This window comes from Larus michahellis, chromosome 12, assembly GCF_964199755.1.
Source record: "Larus michahellis chromosome 12, bLarMic1.1, whole genome shotgun sequence".
Taxonomy (NCBI): domain Eukaryota; kingdom Metazoa; phylum Chordata; class Aves; order Charadriiformes; family Laridae; genus Larus; species Larus michahellis.
Window position 1 is genome coordinate 647,909 of NC_133907.1, and position 20,729 is coordinate 668,637.

Sequence of the window (20,729 nt, forward strand, 5' to 3'; positions counted from 1 at the left end):
GGCGCGGGGAGGTGGGGGCTGCCCCGCAGGCCTCGGCCGCTCGCCTGCCTCGAGAAGGGCTATGGTCGTTCTGCGCTGCGTGTCAGGCGCTCTCTAAAGGCGCAGCCGGCCTGGCCATGGCTCTGAGGGAGCTGAAAGTTTGCCTTCTGGGGGTAAGTGCAGTGTGGCCGGTCCTCCGCGGGGCCGCGGGCGGGAGGCTGCTGAGGGGCCGGCGCGGAAGGCTCGTTGTGGTGGTGGAAGCCCCGGAGGGGTCCCAGTATGGGGCTCCCCTCGCTGGGCAGAGGGTGAGGGCGGCCCCTGAGGCGACCGGGCGGCCGGAGGGGCCTTCCCCTGCGCGGAGCAGGCGTCTTCCTGGGGTAAACACCGCTCCTCTTTTTTCGGTCTTTTTTTTTAAAAAAAGGAAAGAGAGGAAGCGCGAACATCCAGTGTATGGTTCCCTCCTTCTCGCAAGCCGTTTTGGGCTTCGAGCTCACAAAATAAATAAATAAGTAACAGCACCTGAAATCAAACTCTCAGGAGAAGGGGAGGGGCCTGAACTTTTTTTTTAAAAATAATATATGTAGGCTTTGAAAGTGCCCGAAGTGTTGCAGGTGGTAGAAGAAGAAGAAGACATCAAGCAAACAGAAGTAGAACCTTAAAAAAAATGAAGGCTCTGAAGCTGCGTGTTGGCCTGGCCTGGCCTGGGGGTTCCACAGGAGCGCCACGGGGTGAAGAGGTGGCGTCTCCAGCGTGTCCGCGTCCTGCAGCGTGACCCCGGAACCGTGTTCTCCTTCCAAATGGCCGCATCGCCCTTCAGAGGGGAGGTTATCTGTTTCTGTGCCCTTCGTGTTATGAAGGCATTTGGGGTAACTACTAGCTGCTGTTTGCGTTCACCTGACCTGAGAAACCTTTCTTCATCATGTAAGAGCAGGAGAATAAGCACCCAGGACAGCTGGTCCTTGAACTCCTGGAGCCATGAGCTGCATCTGTGTTTCTCTTTTTAGGATTTGCTTTGCTTATTGAGACTGCAAGCGCTATAAAATACAGAATGGAGATAATACGCTTTTCCTTGAGAGGAAAACAGCTTGAAAAAGCTAAACACAAACATACATACTGTACCCAAATTTACTACGATATTCAGAAGATTCAAGAAAATGCATGAATGGTGTAAAACTTCATTTTCAATGAAGCGGCTCCTCAGGTTTTTTTCCTTGAAATTTTAATGACTCTGGAGATACAAAGCAAGAAGTTTGTCTTTACCTGCCCTAATTAAATGACTATTTAGAATGTCCAGCTGCTATTGAGAATAGTTTTACTGCTAGTAGTTTGTTGTTACTACATTCCAAAATATGTCTTCCATAAATCTTTTTTTTTTTAAACTGTGGAGTCAGTGATGCAAATACATGACCCAGAATTTTCATGTTACGTTTCCTCTTTAACCATTTATAGCTCTATTGAGTTGCATTAGAAACGTGTTCCAGGTGTGTCACAGAAGAAATTTCAAGTCTTTCATTAAGCAGGGTGGGACAGCGTTAGTCAGAGGCTGAAATGCATGTGTCACGCTTGTATAATGTAATGTGCCCCATTGGCTTGCAAAGATGGAGTACCATACTCAGTTGCTGTATATTTTACTAAAATGGTAGACGGTCTTTCCCTACATCCGTCCAAATGCAATTTGTGCATAGCCTAAGGGGGGGGGGGGGAACTTGGAATAACTGATAATAATCACGAATGCAGATTTTTACAGTCCTTCATAAAAACATCTTAACAATTTTGTTTAGAAAAACTGTAACTTACCACAGACCTTCCATTTTTCTACTAAATAAATATAACACCGGATGTATTTCAGAATCTAACTTCTCTATGATTCTCTGCGGGAACATGTTATTCATGCACAGTGTACTGCAAGATTTGAGGACAAAAAAGATCATCTGTTTATAGTAACTCATGTCTCTCTCAACTGTTTCTTTTCTTTCTTTAGGACACTGGTGTGGGCAAATCAAGTATTGTGTGGAGATTTGTAGAAGATAGCTTTGATCCCAACATCAACCCAACAATAGGGTAAGAAGCTAAATAAAGTAAACATGACTTATTCAAGAATAAAACCAAATTGTATTAATATATATTTGTACCTCCTGAATAGATTGCTTGAGGATTCTCCACGTGAGGCAGCTAAATGTGGGAATAAACATGACTGTAGCTTTAATTAGTATATAGGACCCATTAGCGTATATGTATATTCTACATTCCGGCAGGTTCCACTTTCGCATGTAAGATCTGGACCCATTTTGTATTGTTAATCCAAGTTAACAAAATGCTGCTAGGAGTCCTGGGTTATGAATAAATTACACTATAGATGCTCCTGTTAAAGGAACAACCTGCTTTTCTCATGTACTACCCTTAAATTTCAAAGTCTAATTGATGTGCAGCTACATGATTATTTTTTTAAGTTTTTTTTTAAGAGTCCAGTACAATAACAAGTTTCCTAGGTTTTTGAAGGTAGTAAACGTACTAATTCAGGTTGTAGTCCTCTTCATGAATTAGTTCTAATGTTATACATCCATATGCAATACGCACACTCATAAGTAACTGATGAAATTGTTAGTGCAGTTGGTCTCACAGCTAAGGATATCTGAAAGTTGACCCTCAGAGTAGCAATGTTATTGAGCTCAAATCTTCAGATGGGTAGAAGGAAGGGGGAGCATCAGGAATTTTTGGAGTGGTTGGATCTTTTTATTTCATTCTATGTCCTTCTCACTGTGCAGGAGTCTTACGGGCTGCTTTGCTCAGAAGTAATTCCTTACTTGCAGGAGGACACGACTTCACTTGATGCTGAGAAGTGTCTGTGGGGTGTCAATGCAACTTCCTGTCTCAGGTGTCACACAGGCTCTACTACAGCTTTGACCAGAAAAGATCCTGCTGATAAAGATGTGTCTCATCCTGTCCTTCTAAAAAAAACTTGGCACCCATGATATCTCTCTCTCCTCCCCCTTACGCTCCCCACATCTTTCTTCTGAGTGTAAATACTGGTATCACATTGCAAGATATTCTGCAGGAAGTATGCTTTTATTTTAATTTCCCTGTTAACAAAGGTAGCCTCTAAGACAGATGGCTAAGTAATTTTCTTAGATGTTCAAGGGTTGGACCTTCTTAGTTACTGTCAAATTAGCTACAGTAGAGGTTCTTTTTTGGAGGACTACAAAAGTGATGTGTAAACAGTAATCATACTCTGTTTGCTTAAGTAGGGGAGCTGGCTGTCTTAAACATTTAACTTCAAATTGTATAGAAAGTTCAGACCTAGAGAGGAGTTTTGAGCTTCTTACAAAACAAAAGCTGAGAACGTTTCTACGTTTACTCCTGGGCTTTTGAGTTCATGAGATACAATCTTACAATCTTAGGTTTCCTGTCCTGTTTCCATTCGTCTTGGAATTACCTGAGCAATCATACTTTGTTGTCATCAATGTTCATCATCCAGGCTCAGATATGGGCAGCTGTAGAAACCCTGTCAGAATTCAGCATCCTGAGAGGAAAATTCTGCTTTGCCTGACCAGCATATATCTCTGGGTACCCCAGAATATCTAGTCTTCTATTATAGCATCAAAAAGGAATTATGAATGAGTATAAAACTTTCAGGTGCATCTTGTTCATGTAGTTATAGTGTTTGCTTGGCTGGGAGAAGCAACTAGGAAATTCAATACGGATAATGCCTGTTTTCTTACTAGAAAACCTTGAGGATAGTTCTAGTTTGGAGGCTTTTGTTGACCCAAAAATTGGTTTGTCTTCAAGCTGTTTGTTCATTTGTGGTTGTTGGTTGTTTGTTGTTTTTTTTTTTAATTGATGTATTTCACAATGAATACTTCCACTTGTCAAAGAATTTCAAGTAGCATTTATTGTCAGCTACCTCTGTTGTCAGTGAATTAGAGCAACACAGCTGTTCAGTTCAAACTGACTGTACAGGAATATTTTGGTTTATAGAGCCAAATAAGATAAATTTGCAGTGAGAATCTATGTTTTAGGAAATTGTTTCCATATTGGCTAGCGAATTCAGAATGGGTGCTTAATTTGCAGCAGTCTTAAGGAAGCGGAAGTCTTTGCTGTGCTTTGCAACAGATACTCCTATCACTTCATTTTCCGCAACTCATTGCTAAAATACATCATCTAGTTAACTGTGTTGAAATGCATTGCAGTTAGACTCTTTCTTTTTAGGGATGCTGCAACCTTATATTTGGCTTCTTAAAAGAGTAATCCACTTTGGAGATTGATGCACTATTTGGCAAACCATCTGAGTTTAAGGAATGGGAAGAATGTTACTTCCTTACAGTGGAAAGCATTGTGTAATTGCTCCCTTTCTTTATTTTAAGTGTAGATAGCTGTTTTGTTCTCCTATAACATTGAAGCATGTCCAAACATGTCCAGTTATATTAACTACAAAAGTGTTGTGGACGTCATTAAAAATCTATGCCCTGGTGGTACTTAATACCTGAGATAAACGGAAGTTCAGAGTCTTGGTCTCTGGTATTTAACGTTGTTGATCATGCTGAAAGTCTCTTGTTCTCTGACTTTGAATCTACCGCAAGCTTAGTGTACTGTAAGAAGCTGCTGTACAGGCCACCTCCAGGATCCTATCCTGCACCCTGTCCGAAACTGGGAGTAGAACAAGTCTGCAGTATTTTCAGGTGACAAGAATTAAGCATACAAAAGATGTTCAAGATCATAACATAGGCTCTCATATGCTTAAAATAATTATGGCGTCTATATTTCCTGTTCTACAAGGATTTGAATTCAGTGTGTGGCTTTCTAGTAAAAAAATGTGCCTACAGGTAATAGATATAGCAAAGAACTCCATCTTGTAAAAGATTAGGTCTCTGAATTCCTGTTCTTGTTGGAAATACACTGATTCATCTAAGGCAGATCAAGTAAAGTGTAGAAGTACTTTACGATGTTTTTCAGTATCTTCCTGTGAAACACCTAGAAGTTGAGGGGACGGCTGGAGCATAGGAAGAGATTTTGGTTTTGTCTTCTGGAAGTGCAAGAGCTTCTGCAGACTGAAGTATATAATGACAGACAGGATTTGGGAGCTGTACGGAGTGCAGACAACAAGGAAGTTAGTCATTATTGATTTCTCTGTCCTCTTAACACCTACCAATAGTGATATGACTCTCCTATATTTTATTTCCAAGTATGGACTGACCAGAATTTATCTCAATGCTAGTGCAGAGATAGAAAAAGCTGTTTCAAAGGGAAAGGATTTGATCTCTCTCCTTCTTGAAGTTTCTGGTATACACTTAAGTAATTTGCTGTGATGATTCCTACACTTAGGAAGAATGTTGATAAAAAAGCTGATCTTTCTGATTTTTTTGGTCATACATCCTTTATTTTTATCAAAAGCTTATGAACAATAAAAGCTTATAATTTTCATTCACGTTCCTTCTGTTTTGTTAGTTGCATTTCATCCTCTGAAAGAAAATGTCATCCTTTGAGGCCCTTTGCTTCATTAATTTCAGCCTTTACGTATGAAAATCTTCATCAGTTTTGGGGAGGGGAAAGCACTTCTATTGGAATGTAAACCTTTTCACAAATTCACGGTAGTAATGTTCTAAGAACGTATTTATATTCTGAAAAGCATAAGCTGTAATTTTTTTCCAGAGCCTCATTTATGACCAAGACTGTACAGTATCAAAATGAGCTACATAAATTCCTAATTTGGGATACAGCTGGACAGGAGCGGGTAAGTAGAATCACTGTCTGTGGTGATAGTTCTGGCTAGAGTTTGGGTTGCTTTTCAACCCCACTCCTGAAAGTCACAATGTGATTGGTTTTATGAATATCTGTTAGAAGGTTTGTTTCTGTGCAGGTTTCTATCAGATACGGGTGCTGTAAATATGTTTTTATTTTTCATTGTTATTGTGGTTAAAGTACAAAGTTAAAGATGATTACCTAAGAAGAGGAGCTTATAAAACAGAAGACGGGGTTTAGATGCACTGAAAGGGAGTGCCACTTCAAAAGAAAACAAGGCGGAGGGGGGGAAGCCAGCAGCTGTTTCTAGTACCGTTTCTATAGTTGAGTTTTAAACATTCAACTGCAGTATTTTCAGGCAGTGCAACTGGCAACAGCAGAATCCAAGTGAAATGAATGATCATGTTTCATAGTACAAGAAAGACCCTGATTCTGGAAAAGTACACAACTGCTAACACGTTCTGTTAGCTTCAGTGTTAAGGTTATTAATGTGAGTAGAATGTGGGTTTAGGTGTTCAAAAGCAGCGTTTCAAATGATGTTATGGGTTGATAACTGATTTTTTTATTATTTTGTAAAGTTTTATTCCTCAAATCTGATAGTGTTAGAAGCTATGTCAAGAATTCATTTTGAAATTTAAATTTTAATTTGGTAGTTTAGGGTTCTGATCTCTGCAGCTTGCGTAGTTCTGAGGGGAGGCAACAAAAGCTTTCAAGAGAATGACTAGTCAAATGAAATCACAGTTAATGTGCATTCTTTTTACTTAGAATTTAAAAGGAAGACTTTGCTATTTAACTATCTTGTTTACGGATTACTAGTAACAGTGGTAGAAGTTATAGTAGCTGTATTAATAGTGCTTATTCTTGCAGTTTCTTGACTGTTAGCTACTGGAAACTGTCAATTACTCATGATGAGTTTATTTAGGATGTGAAGTAACTGTAACAAAGGTAGACACCAGAGCTGTCCCCAATAAGAGTCAGTTTGATCGGGTTGGGTTATTACTTTAGGACTTGCTGTAAATAGTTTGTCTTAAGTGACCATCCTAGCCCATTCTGAAATGTTAATGCTGGAATGTGAGTTGTCTGAGAGGTATAGTATGAATTTTGAGAGGCTAGTACTCTTAAATGGAAAATTTTATAAACATGCCCGCCACAACTTGGCAGGAAACATCCATTACATATTAGCATTCCATCCTGTTCACTTTAACTGTGTTTGCAAGCAATGGGAGAACGCTGTAATTTGCTTTCAGGACGCTACAATCTGAGGAAGCATCCCTGTACACTACTAGCATGTTCCTTGTCTTTCTGGTTTTAGGCTTTGAGTGATACCTCTTTAAATTTCTTCTGTACAAGTTGCATGATATCTTTCCTGAAATAAAAAAAGGAAAGGTATCTTACCTAGGCTCTGACCCAAAAGCTGTGATACCTGTGAAGCTTATGTTCCACACCTGAGAGTGTCACTGTGAGGCCCCAGTATATCCGAGGAAACCAGTGAAAGGGGAGCAAGGATATTTACTTTGAAATGATGTCAGTATTTTTATAGATGTTTCTTTCTCCAAAACAGAACAGGACTGTCAATTACTGCTAGTCATAAATGGTCTGTATACCTGCCTTGCCCTGTATCTGTAGCAGAGTTTTCTGGTCATACAGCACATCGGACGATGAATTACGGAAGGAATGCACTCCATGGTGTTCTGGAATACCAAAAATGTCTACACCATTCTTGAAACTGAAATGTCTCTGATGAGCTATGATGCGTAATGTACAGAATTTGTAGTCCTGGCTTCTTGAGGAGCATTTGCTATTTTCTACTTCCAAAGCCCAGCAGCGAATAGTTCTACACTGCCCTGGGTAAGCCCTTGTTCTAAATGGCTTCAGGGAGTGGCTGGCTAGCTTCACTCCAAAGGTGGAAGCGTGCACTATTTCACTTCTCACAGCTCTTTTCCCTACATACCCACCTTATTTCTTCTCTCATTTCTTCTACACTGGGTAAAGTTGATAGGAGATTACCTACAGCAGTTAGGATTTTTTCCTTCTTACCTAACAGTTTTGACGGTTTCTCTGGATAATTACATTATGTCATCTTAATAATTCTGTCAAAACACAAATTGGAGGCTGGAGGGCAAGCTGAAGTCTTTGGGAAAATAGCAAAAGGAAAATTCAGTGTTTCTGGTAACATCTGTTTTGTTAATGTATTTTATCTGCTGACTGCTCTTAGGTGGAAAAAAGTATCTAAGTGTTAGCCGGCAGGAAATGAGGGTAATACAGAATCAGCAAGTGAAAGTTGGTTTATTCCCAATGTAAATACTCAAATAATCAAAAAGCCAGGTTGCAACCAGTCCAAGTGGTGGTTTACCAAATAGGTTTCCCTTTACATCTTAGTACTTAGGAGGAAGAGAGGGATTATGTCCCAACGTGAACTGAATGCCTGCCCATGTTTTCCTTTCCCAGTATTAAACATTTTTATATTCTGAACTTTGTGTATAAAATCCTGTTTTCAAAACAGAATTTGAGAGCCAAATGTAAATGTCTGGAATTCTGCTTTATAGCAAGATTTCTATGATTTATAGTATTGTTCTCAATTGAACTGTACTAAGCAAAAGGAAATAGGTATTTTATTAGAACCATATAAGCCTTTATGAAAAACTATTCTATTCATGATTTTTACCCCGAGTAATAAGATGCACAAAAAGCTCTAAATCACATGCTTACATGCAGTTTACTCTGTGCTTTGACTGAGAGTTTTGGTTGCTAGATTAGTTGTCTGGTTCTTTTTAAATTGGCAGAACATCACGCTGTTTTTGAGAATACTTGATTGGTATTTTAATAGTGCTCTATCACTTTTTTCAGTCCTGGATTCATAACACACTGCATAGAAAGGTACAGGCCTGGTTTATACCCTGCAAATGCACTACCAACCAAATATGCCTGCTGCAGACTTGATTCTGAAAATGACAATAAAATTACTGTAGCCTTTTACTATCTAGCATGTTCCTTAAACTCTGTTTGCAACAGGTCATGTAGTTGTGGATTTTTGCAGTTCTTAGTTTTAAACATGCTTCTAACTTTTGAGGAAAAACTTAAGTGAAATTCCTACAGCCATAAGTTAGTTTATGAAGCAGCCAACATTTCTAGCATTTAAGAGTGCTATGACTGATGCGTGGGGCTAAAGGTTGATACTGACTTCTGAACATTTCAGGTCAGCAGTAATATATGCTAGTTTTCTTGAAATTACTTTTTGTCCAAAAACACGAGTGTCTTAAAAAGGAAGAAGCAAGTTCAATTTTTCCTATTTTTCCTTTGCTCGGTGTTTAAAGTTGAGCATATATTCTGAGGGTTTGTGACTGTATATAATCTACAGTCTTTTAAATGAGAGATTGTAATCTAGTCGAAATACGGTGAAGTTTGGCTTCCTGCTTTTTGCAGTAGGTGTGCTGCTGATCACCAAACGATTTGTTGGTTTGCCTTTGTAAAACAATACTTTCATGGAAGTTTATGTATTCTGCTGCACAGCCTCTCTGTAATTGTGAAGAAAAGTTTTCCACTAATGTGAACTTTAAAGCTAGTTTTCACTTTCTTCAATAATAATAAGGAAATCGTGGAGGTCAGTGGAAAATCAGATTCATAATGCATGGTGTCTGTCTTTCAGTTTCGTGCTTTAGCCCCAATGTATTACAGAGGGTCAGCAGCAGCCATTATAGTATATGACATCACAAAAGAGGTAAGAAATTTGGTCTTGACCCAGCATTACAATTTCTGGGGTTTTTTTGTGTCATGGGCCAATTCTGACTCTTAATTCCTTCTGTTTTGTTTTGGTTTTTTTTCCACATCAGGAAACATTCTCAACGTTAAAGAACTGGGTTAAAGAGCTTCGACAGCATGGACCTCCAAACATTGTTGTAGCTATTGCAGGAAATAAGTGTGATCTTAATGACGTAAGGTAAATAACAGTTGACAGTTATGAGGCTTTCACTTAGGCTCATAGTGCTAAATATTTTAAGATTTCAGAGCAGGTGAAAGGTACAGAGCCATTTAAGCTGTTTTGCATTAGCACTGTAGTTTCACAAGGGGTCTGAGCTGTTCCTACTGTCAGAAGATTTGGTTAGTCAGCCCTTTGACAGTGTTACCCACTTCCTCCCCTGTGTTGGTGCGAGCACGTGTGTGACTGGGCAGTAAATCAGGCTGTAAAATGGATCCAGATTAAAACTAACCATTTAGAAAAAGGAAAACTGGTCCGAGTGTATTTATCTTTCTCACCATGATCGCTTGCTGGCATGACAGAGGTGGGATGGCAGGGTTAGGAATGAGCAGTTTACAGGGAGACAGGATTACCTTTTCTGGTGGCAGTGCCAAGTTACACAAGCCTGAACTGCCTGTGAAACTACAGTGTAATACAAGCTGTTTACCTCACTTTATAAGAAGTACTCCTGTCAGTTTGTAGCACCTCATTTTGTTAGGAAAAACATCAAGCCTGTTGGAAAGCATTGTGTAGGTTTTTCTGACTTGCTTGTTCAGGGGCCTTCCTTCCCTGCTTAAATATTGGGGTGGAATTGGCTGTGGCTGAAATAGTTGCAGGGAGCGAGAAAAGTTCTTGAGAAACTTTACGAACAGCTAAACTTTCAAGAAGGCATGTACTAAAAACAAAAGAAGTCCTTTTTTATTGATGTCCTGGTTAAATAAGACAAAATGCAGAAAGAAAGTGCAGGCAAACTTCTTGTTTTTAGATTTCATTGGAAAAGGTACCGCAGCTGGTGTCTCAAAGGAGACAGATGGTTACGTGTTTTAAGAACCACTGCAGTCAGCTCTAGTGTAGTTTTACAAATCGTTAATATATAGCAGTTATCTAGTGAGCCCTAATAACATTTGTTGGAAGTAGCATGTCTCTTGGAGGAAATATGGCATAAAATTACCTGAAGACAAATATAAGGTATGTAGTATTGAGTCTCACGCGCTTATTTCTTGGTGCTTCGGTGGCATCATAAGTTATATAAACATTGCTATTCAAGCTAATGAGCAAGATTCCTTCTACTTTAGTCAGAGGCAGTATTTGAATCACTGATGCAAACTCTGCTTTTGATATTCTAAGTCCCTTGTTACTGAAAGTAGCCTGTGTTTTCTAGAAATTATATGTAAAGTGATACAAAGTATAGCCCAGTCCTCTCTCCAGCCATTGGGGTTTGGTTCTTTTGATGTTGTTTAAGGGAACATACTTCATTATCGGCTTGCCTACTTAAGGGTGCAGAATAACTTTTCCACCTCTTGCCTCTGTTGTTGTGTGCTCAGTCTAAATATGTTCCCGTTTATAGCTACGTCTTCATGCTTCCTGTAAAGTAAACGCTATACTGATGATTGGTGCAGTGTTGTGAGATACTTGGTTTTGTAAACAGCTGTAGGAAATCCACTGGATTAGTGGAACTAATGCTTTAGTATCTTTTCAGTACATCTAAAACTGTTGTTTGTGTGAAGATTAAAGCACCCCCTAAAGATTGATTGCAGACCTACACTTAGAGCACTCAAGAAACAAACTCCACACTAATGTTGTCAGATGGATTAACGCCTCCTTTAGTTTATGACTGTGCTGCAGTGATGCTCATACCTCAAGACAGGGACACAGTGTAGAGTAAAGAATGAGCATCAGCTTCAGGATGAGGGAGCAGTGAGATCCCAAACAGGTAAAATACAAAATACTCATTTAATGAGACACTTAAAAGCTTAATATATCCCTTAAGATTTTGAATAATGTGTTGGTTTGGGGTTTTTTTTTTGCACTCACAGTTTGGGGTTTTTTTGCTTTGTTTTTCCAGAGAAGTCATGGAAAAAGATGCTAAAGACTATGCAGATTCCATTCATGCAATATTTGTAGAGACAAGTGCGAAAAATGCAATAAACATTAATGAACTCTTTATAGAAATTAGTAAGTATTTAAACAGTTAATATGTTTTCTTCTGAAGGATGGTCAAGTAGAAATTTGATTACTGTATTAGTTTTTGTGATATGTAGGTGAGAATGTACTGACTTAAATTTGTTACAATCAGACATGAATACAAACTGCAAAATAAGCTGTATAATTTTTGGTCATCTAACAACCTCTAAGTATTCCTTCTAGAGATTTTAAGCCTTGTGTGATGCTGCTGGATAAATAGCAAGCAGGGCACTCATGTCAGAAGTCAGTGTCATCTTACTGTATTTGTTATTGAATGTTTCAATTGGTACTTCCAGTGTTATGGAAGGGAAAGGAAATGGCGTGAGGAAGATCCAGACTTCATACAGATGAGAAAAGGAATTAAGTTCTCACTCTTAGTGTTTGTACTTATTCTAAAACAGTGCAGTTTCAAAAAAAAAAAAAGAATTTGTAAATGCCAGATTTTACTGCATGGGAAATAGCAATGATTGTGTGTAGATTTTGTACAAGTATTTTTGTGATACTTTGGGGTTTTTTTCATTAAATTGCAAAGCTTTTCTGTCTCATTCATGGTGGGGACAACAGTGTCATTTTTTTGTGTGAATGAAAAGCTGACAGTATTCCAGAGTGAATTCCATGCGATGTTATTTGCAGGATATGTTTCAGGCAGCAGCAGCAGCAATGTGCAGGTATGTCAGCCTGGTTGTGAAAAGAGGACAAACAGCAATCCATTTGTACGTCTGCGCACTGCCGCTTAGCTTTGGATAACCACAGAAACATTGGACTTAAGGGGAAAAAAAATATGTCCTTATAAGCAGTTGAATATATTGAAGCTGATATAAAACGTACGTGTTGTAGATTAGCTTCCTTGATTTACTGACTTAATAGTTGCTGTCTAAAATTGATCGTGAATAAACTATAGGAAAAAAATCATAAATCCTCCTCAGAAAAGAATACTCAACCAGGAACAGTCAATTTTAAAGACTGATTAGATGACTGAAGCAGCTATCTTTATGAGCACTTATGTGCTAAGCCGAATGCAGGTGATCTGCTGTGGAAATACATACCAAGATGGTAGTTCTCAATGAAGATATTCCAGCTGGTACTGCCTCCTGCAGAGTATATTCTCTGGGTGCTTTTATAGTTTAGCTGTCCAAGTCTAGATTAGCCCAAAGTGTAAATGCAACAAAATTAGCTTAAAACTGTAAAACTGCCTCTAGTCTTTGTGGAACCCTTCCTCGTACAGACATAGTATAGACTGTTAACTGCCATCCTTCTGTTACGCAGGAATGTCATCGTTAATGATGTATGACTAATTGAAGACACATTTTTATACACAAATCGTACACCGAATGCTTAGAATTAGTTTCAAGTATAGTGTTTGCTATAATCTCTTTTCCTGCCTCCTTGTAGGTCGCAGAATTCCGTCAACTGACACCAACCCCCCGTCTAGTGGTAAGGGCTTCAAACTTAGAAGACAGCCATCGGTGACAAAGCGCAGCTGCTGTTGACTGATCCCTTAGAAAATCAGACTTGTTTATACAGTAGGTGGTCTTGGAAGTTAATAGTTCACGTTGGGTTTATATTATCAGTCTTAGATCTTTATCTGCTGGTGTTCATACACCCGAGGTCCCACAAAAATGGACCATTTCATCTGACATCTGTACACTCGCAGAAGAGACTGCAATCGGAATGTCAGCCTGTTTACTTACAAAAAGTGTAGTATCTCTTGCTTTCAAAGGGAATCCATCATCACTTTTTTGGCCTTGCTTGAAAGGAAGGTGACTATATGGATGGTAGAGCTGAACTGTTTAATAGTTTTGTAATCAAGATTTTAGTTTGTTTTTTTTTTTTTGTAAAAAGGGAAATGAGCACTTTTGTGGGACTTTAGGGGTGGGAGGAGTCTGGAAGTTAGATGTCATTTCTTACTTTTCTTCAGTGAGCCTTATTTTAAATTTAATTGTAGCTAATCCAAAGTATGTGATGGGACAGTTGATATGAGGTGGCTACAGAATAAGCAACTGAAGACAAATAATAGGCAAATCAGTCCATCCAGTCCCCAAATCCCATTTGCACTTTTTATTTAAAGATAATATGCGCCGGGGGTGGGGACACAAACAACAGATATTAAACCACAGACAATCTTTTTCTCATGCTGACTTTAATCATTTTAAGGCAAACTGATAAGCTTATACACGTCTTTTTGTTCCTACAAGTTTTTTAATATTAAGGTGTTGGTTGAAGAAAACCTAGTTGTAGTTCTGACTAAATTAAGTGGTTACTGACTAAAAACAAATGCTGTAAACAGATGCTGTCAGTGGTTCTGGTAAGACCTAAAAGTTTTTGAGGAAACCTTTTAATCGCTTGGCACGTGTAAAGTGTTCATATTATATTTATGAGACAAGTGTTTAAAATATTATAAATTATGTAAAAACAGTAAAAAATAATGCAATCTTATACACTCCTTCCATTCCACACCTATGGATAAACTCTTGGGGAACGTCCATCAGGTTTTTTCCTGTGTTTTAGGTATTGTCACTGTGAGTTCATCCAGAGGCAGACTGAAATTCTTTCATTTTCTACCACATTTGAAAGGGCCAATAGAGAATGCTGTTGGCGAGGTCTGTCTGCTGAATAAGTTTTCATCTGCGGTGAACCCAGTCTTTCCCGTTTTGGGCACAAAAACACAAATAGGAAGTAACTTTAAGACGTGGTAACGTAGATCGTTACCTCTTGGCTCCTGGGCTTTTTCATCCGTGAGGGTTTTTAGCAAATCAGTGTTTAGCTTATTCTGTATTCGTTTTACTATGCTTTCGATTAAACTATAGGTTGACCATACACATTTGTGCTTTTTTATTTATTTTTACTTTGTTTCCTACCAGCACTAGGGAGAAACTCTATACTTTTGAAGAAAAAGAGCTCAATAGACTTGAATATATACTAAAATACGCTGTTTAGCTGTAGTATCAAAATTAGGTCATGTTGATGATGCTTATTTGTTTTTAATCTGGTTTTCTATCATCTCAAGTATTTTCTTTGAAGGAAATGTGGAAACGTTTGTAAGAAATGGAAGGACTTGTACTTCAGATTAGTTTATATTCGTGAAAATTCTTGTAGAGCTGTTCTGGAGCAGTGAGATTTTTTGAATGGGCCCGTACGTTTTAATGAAATTTGGTGACTACATTCTTATCATGCCTTTTACTTACGTTGCGTTCTCGATTATGCTTTCTTTGCCACAGTTGTAGAGGCTACATGCTTATAGAGAGCCCAAGAAGTAAATCTTCATCAACCGAAGGCTGTTTGAAGCCCCGTTGAAACATTGGTCCTCATGGCATCTCACAGTAGAGACAGATATGTGTTTGGTGTTCAGCCTGATGTAGGATATATTGTTTTCTGTCACTCAAAAGCAAGTAAATCATGAACAGAAAACTTTAGTACTCCTACAAAATGCTTGATAGAAATGTACTTAATAAAGAAAGAGCAGAGTAAGCTTGCTCTTGGCAACATCTTTAATTATGAAAAAGCAGGTTAACAATTAAACATAGAACTTTCACAGTGGTAGTCATGGAAATCCCTAATTTCTCTGAAATATCTCAGTTCTTACTCCCAGCAAATTTTTTAAAAACAAATTGTGTGGTTATCTAATTCAACTAGGTTTTTAAAACATTTTGTGGTCACAGTGCTTCAGAAGTCTATTCTATACCAAGATACCAGGTGTCAGACAGAAAAATACCGCTGTTATTAAAGTTGGTTAGTAATAAATCTGGACATTCTTGAACTGGGAAAGATCGTAGTAGGAGAAGGGAAGTCTCAGATACTGGGAATATATTTCAGATAGATTAGTAGAAAAAGGAATTTCAGACTTTCTAAATTATTGTTATTGCCTGTTACCATGTGGTAAAAATGGAGTTTAAATCTGTTTGGTTTTTTTTTTTCAGTGAAATAATGAAAATGATTTAATAGTATTTATCCAAAATTTATTGACTTGAGAAGAAAATAGTGGACTAGGCAAGACTGAGAGCTAGGCTAGTATTGCGGTTGTTGTAGTGTTCTCCACTCAGGGGAGAGATCCATACATCTTAGCAAATTTTTATGAACTGCTTTCTGATCTGTCCTCACTTCTTTGTTATACATCAAAAGTAGACTTTGAAAACAAACGAACAAAAAAACCCCACCCCAAAACACTAAAGAAGTAGAAACAATCTGGCCCTTCTCAAATGTAGCTAAGTCTTAATGCCTGAGACTCCTTTTATTTTGTTCCCAATCTGAGTGGAATGCCAGCAAACTTCATATCCTTTTTGCAGGTCTGACCTTGAATTACTGCAGTTAATGAAAACATGGAAATAGCCAGTGTTTCAGATTGTCCAAACTACAAACGCTGACATGCGGCTGCTTTTTAACACATGCCTATTTAAAATGACAGACAGTTGATGTAAATTCTTTTGAGCCAAGATAACTGTTTATTGATCAGTTGGCCCTAGCTGAAAGCCGGAATACAGTCTTCCCTGGATGAGATGCACATGTTCAGTGTTTCATTATTGTTGGAGAAAAGTGGTTTCTTCTGTATTAATTTGTTAGGCCATCTGCTTTCATCTTGCACTAGGCTTGCTGAAATCGATTATATTTTGTCCTAACATAGCTTCTCTATTTGGAGATACATCAGCCTTTGAGTGTTTGGAGTGCTGATTATCAACCATTCCAGCTAAATTTTTAATAACTTTTTTCTGTTGTTAAAAAAGCTTAGGACTGAAGTTTTATTCTGCTATACCTTTCTGTTTAATGAATGGAGCTCACCATAGAGACTAGACTGTCAGATACTCTCACAGGGAATTAATTGCTGCCAAACAAGTTTGGAAGGGTAAAGTATCATATATGTAAAAATGTAAGGAGGTGCCTGTCATGTCGTTGATCCAGAGCATTTTTTAACTGAAAAAAATATGACTATTTCAACTTCTAAACAACACCAGTTCTTTCCCACAAAAGTTACAAATTTGTGCAAAAATATAATTCGATAAATGTTTAGTTTTTAAGCTTTGGAGCAACTGAAATGTGTTCCCCAAGTTTTGGAGGTGTCTTCATCCTGCCCTCTAAATTACAAGTCTCTCAACTGACTTGTTGAGTCAGGCTCTTGATCCGTGCTGTAGGTAGTTTTGTAGTATATTTTATATACATGCTGAAAACGGGCATACTAAGTGCCTAAGTAGTTGAAATCCAGAAGCTTATATTTAATAACAGAAGCATCTAGTGGTCAAATTACTGAAAGTTGTTCTAGGTGCTTTGAAAAGTTCTAAGGCAATTCTAACAACTTCTGCTGTTACCAAGGAGGTGAAGACTTTATGTTATTAGATCCATGTTGCAACAAGCCAAATGATTGCACTTCAAATCCCCACTGACATCAGCGAGACCCTTCCTTTAAGTGCTACAGGATCAGACAGTTAATAGTTCAGAGGGGCATTTTATGTAGACTTGAGTCTTTGATGCATTGGTGTGCCTAATACCAATTTAATGTTACCAGCCTGCTCAAGAATGGTTATTTACGTGCTTGGGAAGAGAGGAAGAGGAGAGGAGACAATGCCTAATTACTAATTTGGAAGTCTTAATCTTTCAACCTGGTTGAGAGGTGTGGGATTCATTGGGAGCTGTCTCCATTCATGGTTAAAGCTTCATTTTAATTATCAAAAAATAATTCAGGCTGAATATCACAAGTGGTTTAAAAGTTGGACTCAGCGAGATTTTTGTTACAATGTTAATCCTAAATTATTCTTTAACATTAGTGTTAATTTCCAGTGTAACATATTGAGTATTAGTTGGAATAGGAATCTTTAGCAGTGGTGTTTGAATTACTTTCTTGTGAAACAGCCTTTGGTGTTTATTAAGGATGGTGTAGTCTATTTGTGGTGTGCGGTGTCAGCAATCTTGATGATGTACAGGACAGGAGCTGTCTGAACTGTGTAGCTAGACATCCTGTAGTGAACCTCACTTACAAGCATGGTAGCTACGTAGAAGAAGAAAAAAAAACATCTCAAACACAAGGAGAGCCTGAGTAATTCACTGACTTAAACTTCTACACTGCCTATTCATTTTCTGAAAAGCTTCATGTATCTTTCTTAAACGCTTTAAACCTCTAAAAAAAAGAGGCTTTTCTGTTCATGGACAAGAGAGAAGGACAAACTTTCTTAACTTTTTTAGCAGGAAGTCGTTTTACAGTGACCTGAGACTGTCTGTATGCCAGAAAAGAGTTACTTGAAGCAGGAGAATTGTGTGCTTGGAATTAAGCTTCTAAAAAATCTGCACAAAATTCTCTAAAGAAAACTGTTAAAATGTCATGTTCAGATCACGTTCCTAGTAATAGACCAATAGGTGACAGAAGACTTACAGGAATAAGATGTTGGTGTGAATTGCCAGTCTAAGATAAATATACAGGTTCTAGTACCAAAAAAAGTCATGTCAGCTGTCCTTTTCAGAGTTGTATGGCTCTGGCTTGTCAAAAGAAATGGGCTTGAAGCCACACCATCTTTGCTTCTCATACAAGAATTCAGGTGCCCAAACATATTTCCCTAAAATTATTAGGCCTTCTGACACCAATTTTTTTTTCTGAAAAATCCTTTCTGATATTTTGGAGGTCTCAAAAATTTGAATGCAAACCCTTTCTTGGTCAGCTAGAATCAAAAATGCTTGATTTGGAAAAATCAAACGAGCATTACCAAGCTTTATCTATAAAGTACCACAGATAACACATCTTTCAAGGGATATACGACTGTCCTGAAAGCCAGGAGTACTTACTGATGGCCTTAGTCTCTGATACGTCAAAATGAACCTAGGTGCAGCATTTTCCTCCTTCCCCCTCCCATTTCCCCCCACCCAACCCATAATTTTTAACATAGTGTTGTCAGAGCGTACATGCTATAAACAGCTATTTAGAAATACTTAGAAAAGTTCTAGAGGCTTAGAGTTATTTGGTGCTTCCTATTTTACATGGAAAATCAAGGCAGTAAGATGATTTGTCTCCCTAAAAATTGGGACAGCATTTGCTGAAACTGCTCTCATTCTAGAATAAAGTCGTCTTAGAAGAAACAATTTTGCTTTTCACATCATCATCATCCTGCAAGTTTGGGTTCTTAAATTTTTACTTAAACACTAACAATGAATTTTATCCAAGGAGCTAATCATCTTTGTAAAGGTACTCGTCTGTTAAGGAGGCTGGGCTTTTCTTTGCTTCATTTCTGTTGATGTTTTCATGTATGTATTATTGAACAAACCAACTGCTACTTCTTTTTCAAATGTTGAAGGATACAGACCACTCTTCCTGTCATGCTCCTCATCTGTGCGAGTGTGATACTCCATCCAGCTGTTGCACTGGGGTGTGCTGTAACTCTGGCACCTAGATAGATGCACTGCTACGATCTTGCCTCACTTTTGCTCATGTTACAGTATGTATTTTCTATTAAATCCATTATGTTTTCTTGACAATTTGTTCTTTGTTTCCTTACGGGATTTAGCTAAGAATAGGTGGCGAGTCTCTTTTTCCTCTTAAGGGTTCTAGAAGTATCTGCCACAATGGCAAATATTTGTAAACAAAATGGTAATTCATTAGTACAGCCTTCTGAAACTATTATGAAAACAGCAGCTGAGACATGTACCACTGCTGTAGTGTACCACATAACGAAGGCTGAAAGCGATTCACCTGCGGGAGCAAATCACTGTAAGGCTCTGGTAACACGATGTAAGCACTTCTTATTTTAACTTCCTTTTTTGTACTTCCTATTTCTGAATACTGTGTATCCAACATGGAAATTGTGACACAGTGAATTGATTTAAGACACAGAAATGGATCGCATTTCTGTAGCTGGAGGACACTTAAGACTTCCCGGCAATCTTCCCCCTTGTTCCCCCCTCCCCACCCCCCCCAGTATAATGAAGAAAAAAAAATCATTCTGAACACTTCTTCTAAACAAGAAACTTTGCATTTGTGTATTCAGGACACAGAAATAACCTGATACGCATATAGCTCTTGCAGTGTAATAAATGTTTGCCTGTAAAATTAAGCATGAAGGTTAACCTTTGTATCAGCAATTCTTGTCCCTCTTAAGAACGTTCTGCCTTTTCATTATAGGATCAGGTTAACCTGTTGCAAAGGTTGAAAGGTCTGTGCCTTCTTACTGTAGTATCTCTTACTAAAACTTAAGCCGCTCAAAGTTACAGAGCATTTGCAGCACTGTAAACTGCACAAATATACAACCATTGCTTCACTGCATGACATGTAGGCAGATTACTCGTGATGAAATACTGTAGTGATGAGTTCCCAAGCTTATGAATGTTTTGAGACTTTTTTTAGTCTTCTCTTGGGCTGGTCCTGAGAGCGTGTACAGGTTTGTCTGTATTGTTGGTTTGTAGATGCTAATGAGGAAAACCAGGCTTTTGTTCTCTCCTTTTTGTTTGAATTGTTATACTCCCATATAGTGCATAGAATGCAAATAAAGAAATGTTGATTTTGGCATAATGTAAACAGCCTTTTCAGCTTAAGCATTCATAATAAACTTTTATAGTGTAATACCATGGCTAAATCACTACCGGTCTGATGTATTGTGCAAAAAAAAAAAAGGTGTAAACATTTTATTAATAAAAAAGCTTTGTTTATAAATGTGCTGGCTTTGTTTATAAATGGTTCCAAAATTCTTAACATTTTAAAAAATAGTCTCTAGAGTAATAGAATTATAGAAGAGGAATGTAAGCAGAAGTGAATCAAAGATGATTCGAGTAGCTGTTTTCCAGAAGTACTGAGTACGGGTCATTCAGGAGCTGTAGCTCTTTCCTGGTTGACGTATGCACAGGCGAAGGCAGAAGAGGGACTTGCACAAAGGAGGGATGGGGGAAAAGAGCAGAAAGAATGCAGCTTTTGTGCAACGCTTCCTTCCTCTGCAGCACGGTGTCTGAGGAGCTGCAGGGCACACATGGCTCGTCAGCCAGCGCGAGGCCTGAGAGATTCCACCAGGGTCAGGTTATTTAATACGTTGCTTTTCGCTTAGACTGCATGAAACGTGAAATTCTTGACTGCTGAGGCCAGGTTTCTGTCAATCAAAACTGTAAAGTGCTTTTAATATCTGCACAGTGTTGG

At 38.3% G+C, this 20,729-nt stretch overlaps 1 protein-coding gene across 7 annotated transcripts; it reads left to right on the forward strand.

The window, feature by feature from the left end:
• Positions 1 to 13: 13 nt before the first annotated feature.
• On the forward strand, positions 14 to 20,259 carry RAB22A (RAB22A, member RAS oncogene family). 7 transcript variants are annotated; one of them, XM_074605734.1, is made up of 9 exons: positions 14 to 152; positions 564 to 845; positions 1,961 to 2,040; positions 5,626 to 5,707; positions 9,362 to 9,433; positions 9,546 to 9,652; positions 11,517 to 11,626; positions 12,269 to 12,303; positions 13,028 to 20,259. In XM_074605734.1, the coding sequence occupies exons 2-9, from the start codon at positions 777 to 779 to the stop codon at positions 13,103 to 13,105; spliced, it is 633 nt and encodes a 210-aa protein (XP_074461835.1). In that variant the 5' UTR covers positions 14 to 152; positions 564 to 776; the 3' UTR covers positions 13,106 to 20,259. The 7 variants fall into 7 exon arrangements, with proteins under 7 accessions (XP_074461835.1, XP_074461837.1, XP_074461836.1 ...); XM_074605736.1 differs by lacking the exon at positions 12,269 to 12,303 and having other exon boundaries at positions 13,028 to 13,158; positions 14,854 to 20,259; XM_074605740.1 differs by lacking the exon at positions 564 to 845 and adding an exon at positions 2,790 to 5,083 and having other exon boundaries at positions 138 to 152.
• The last annotated feature ends 470 nt before the right edge of the window (positions 20,260 to 20,729 follow it).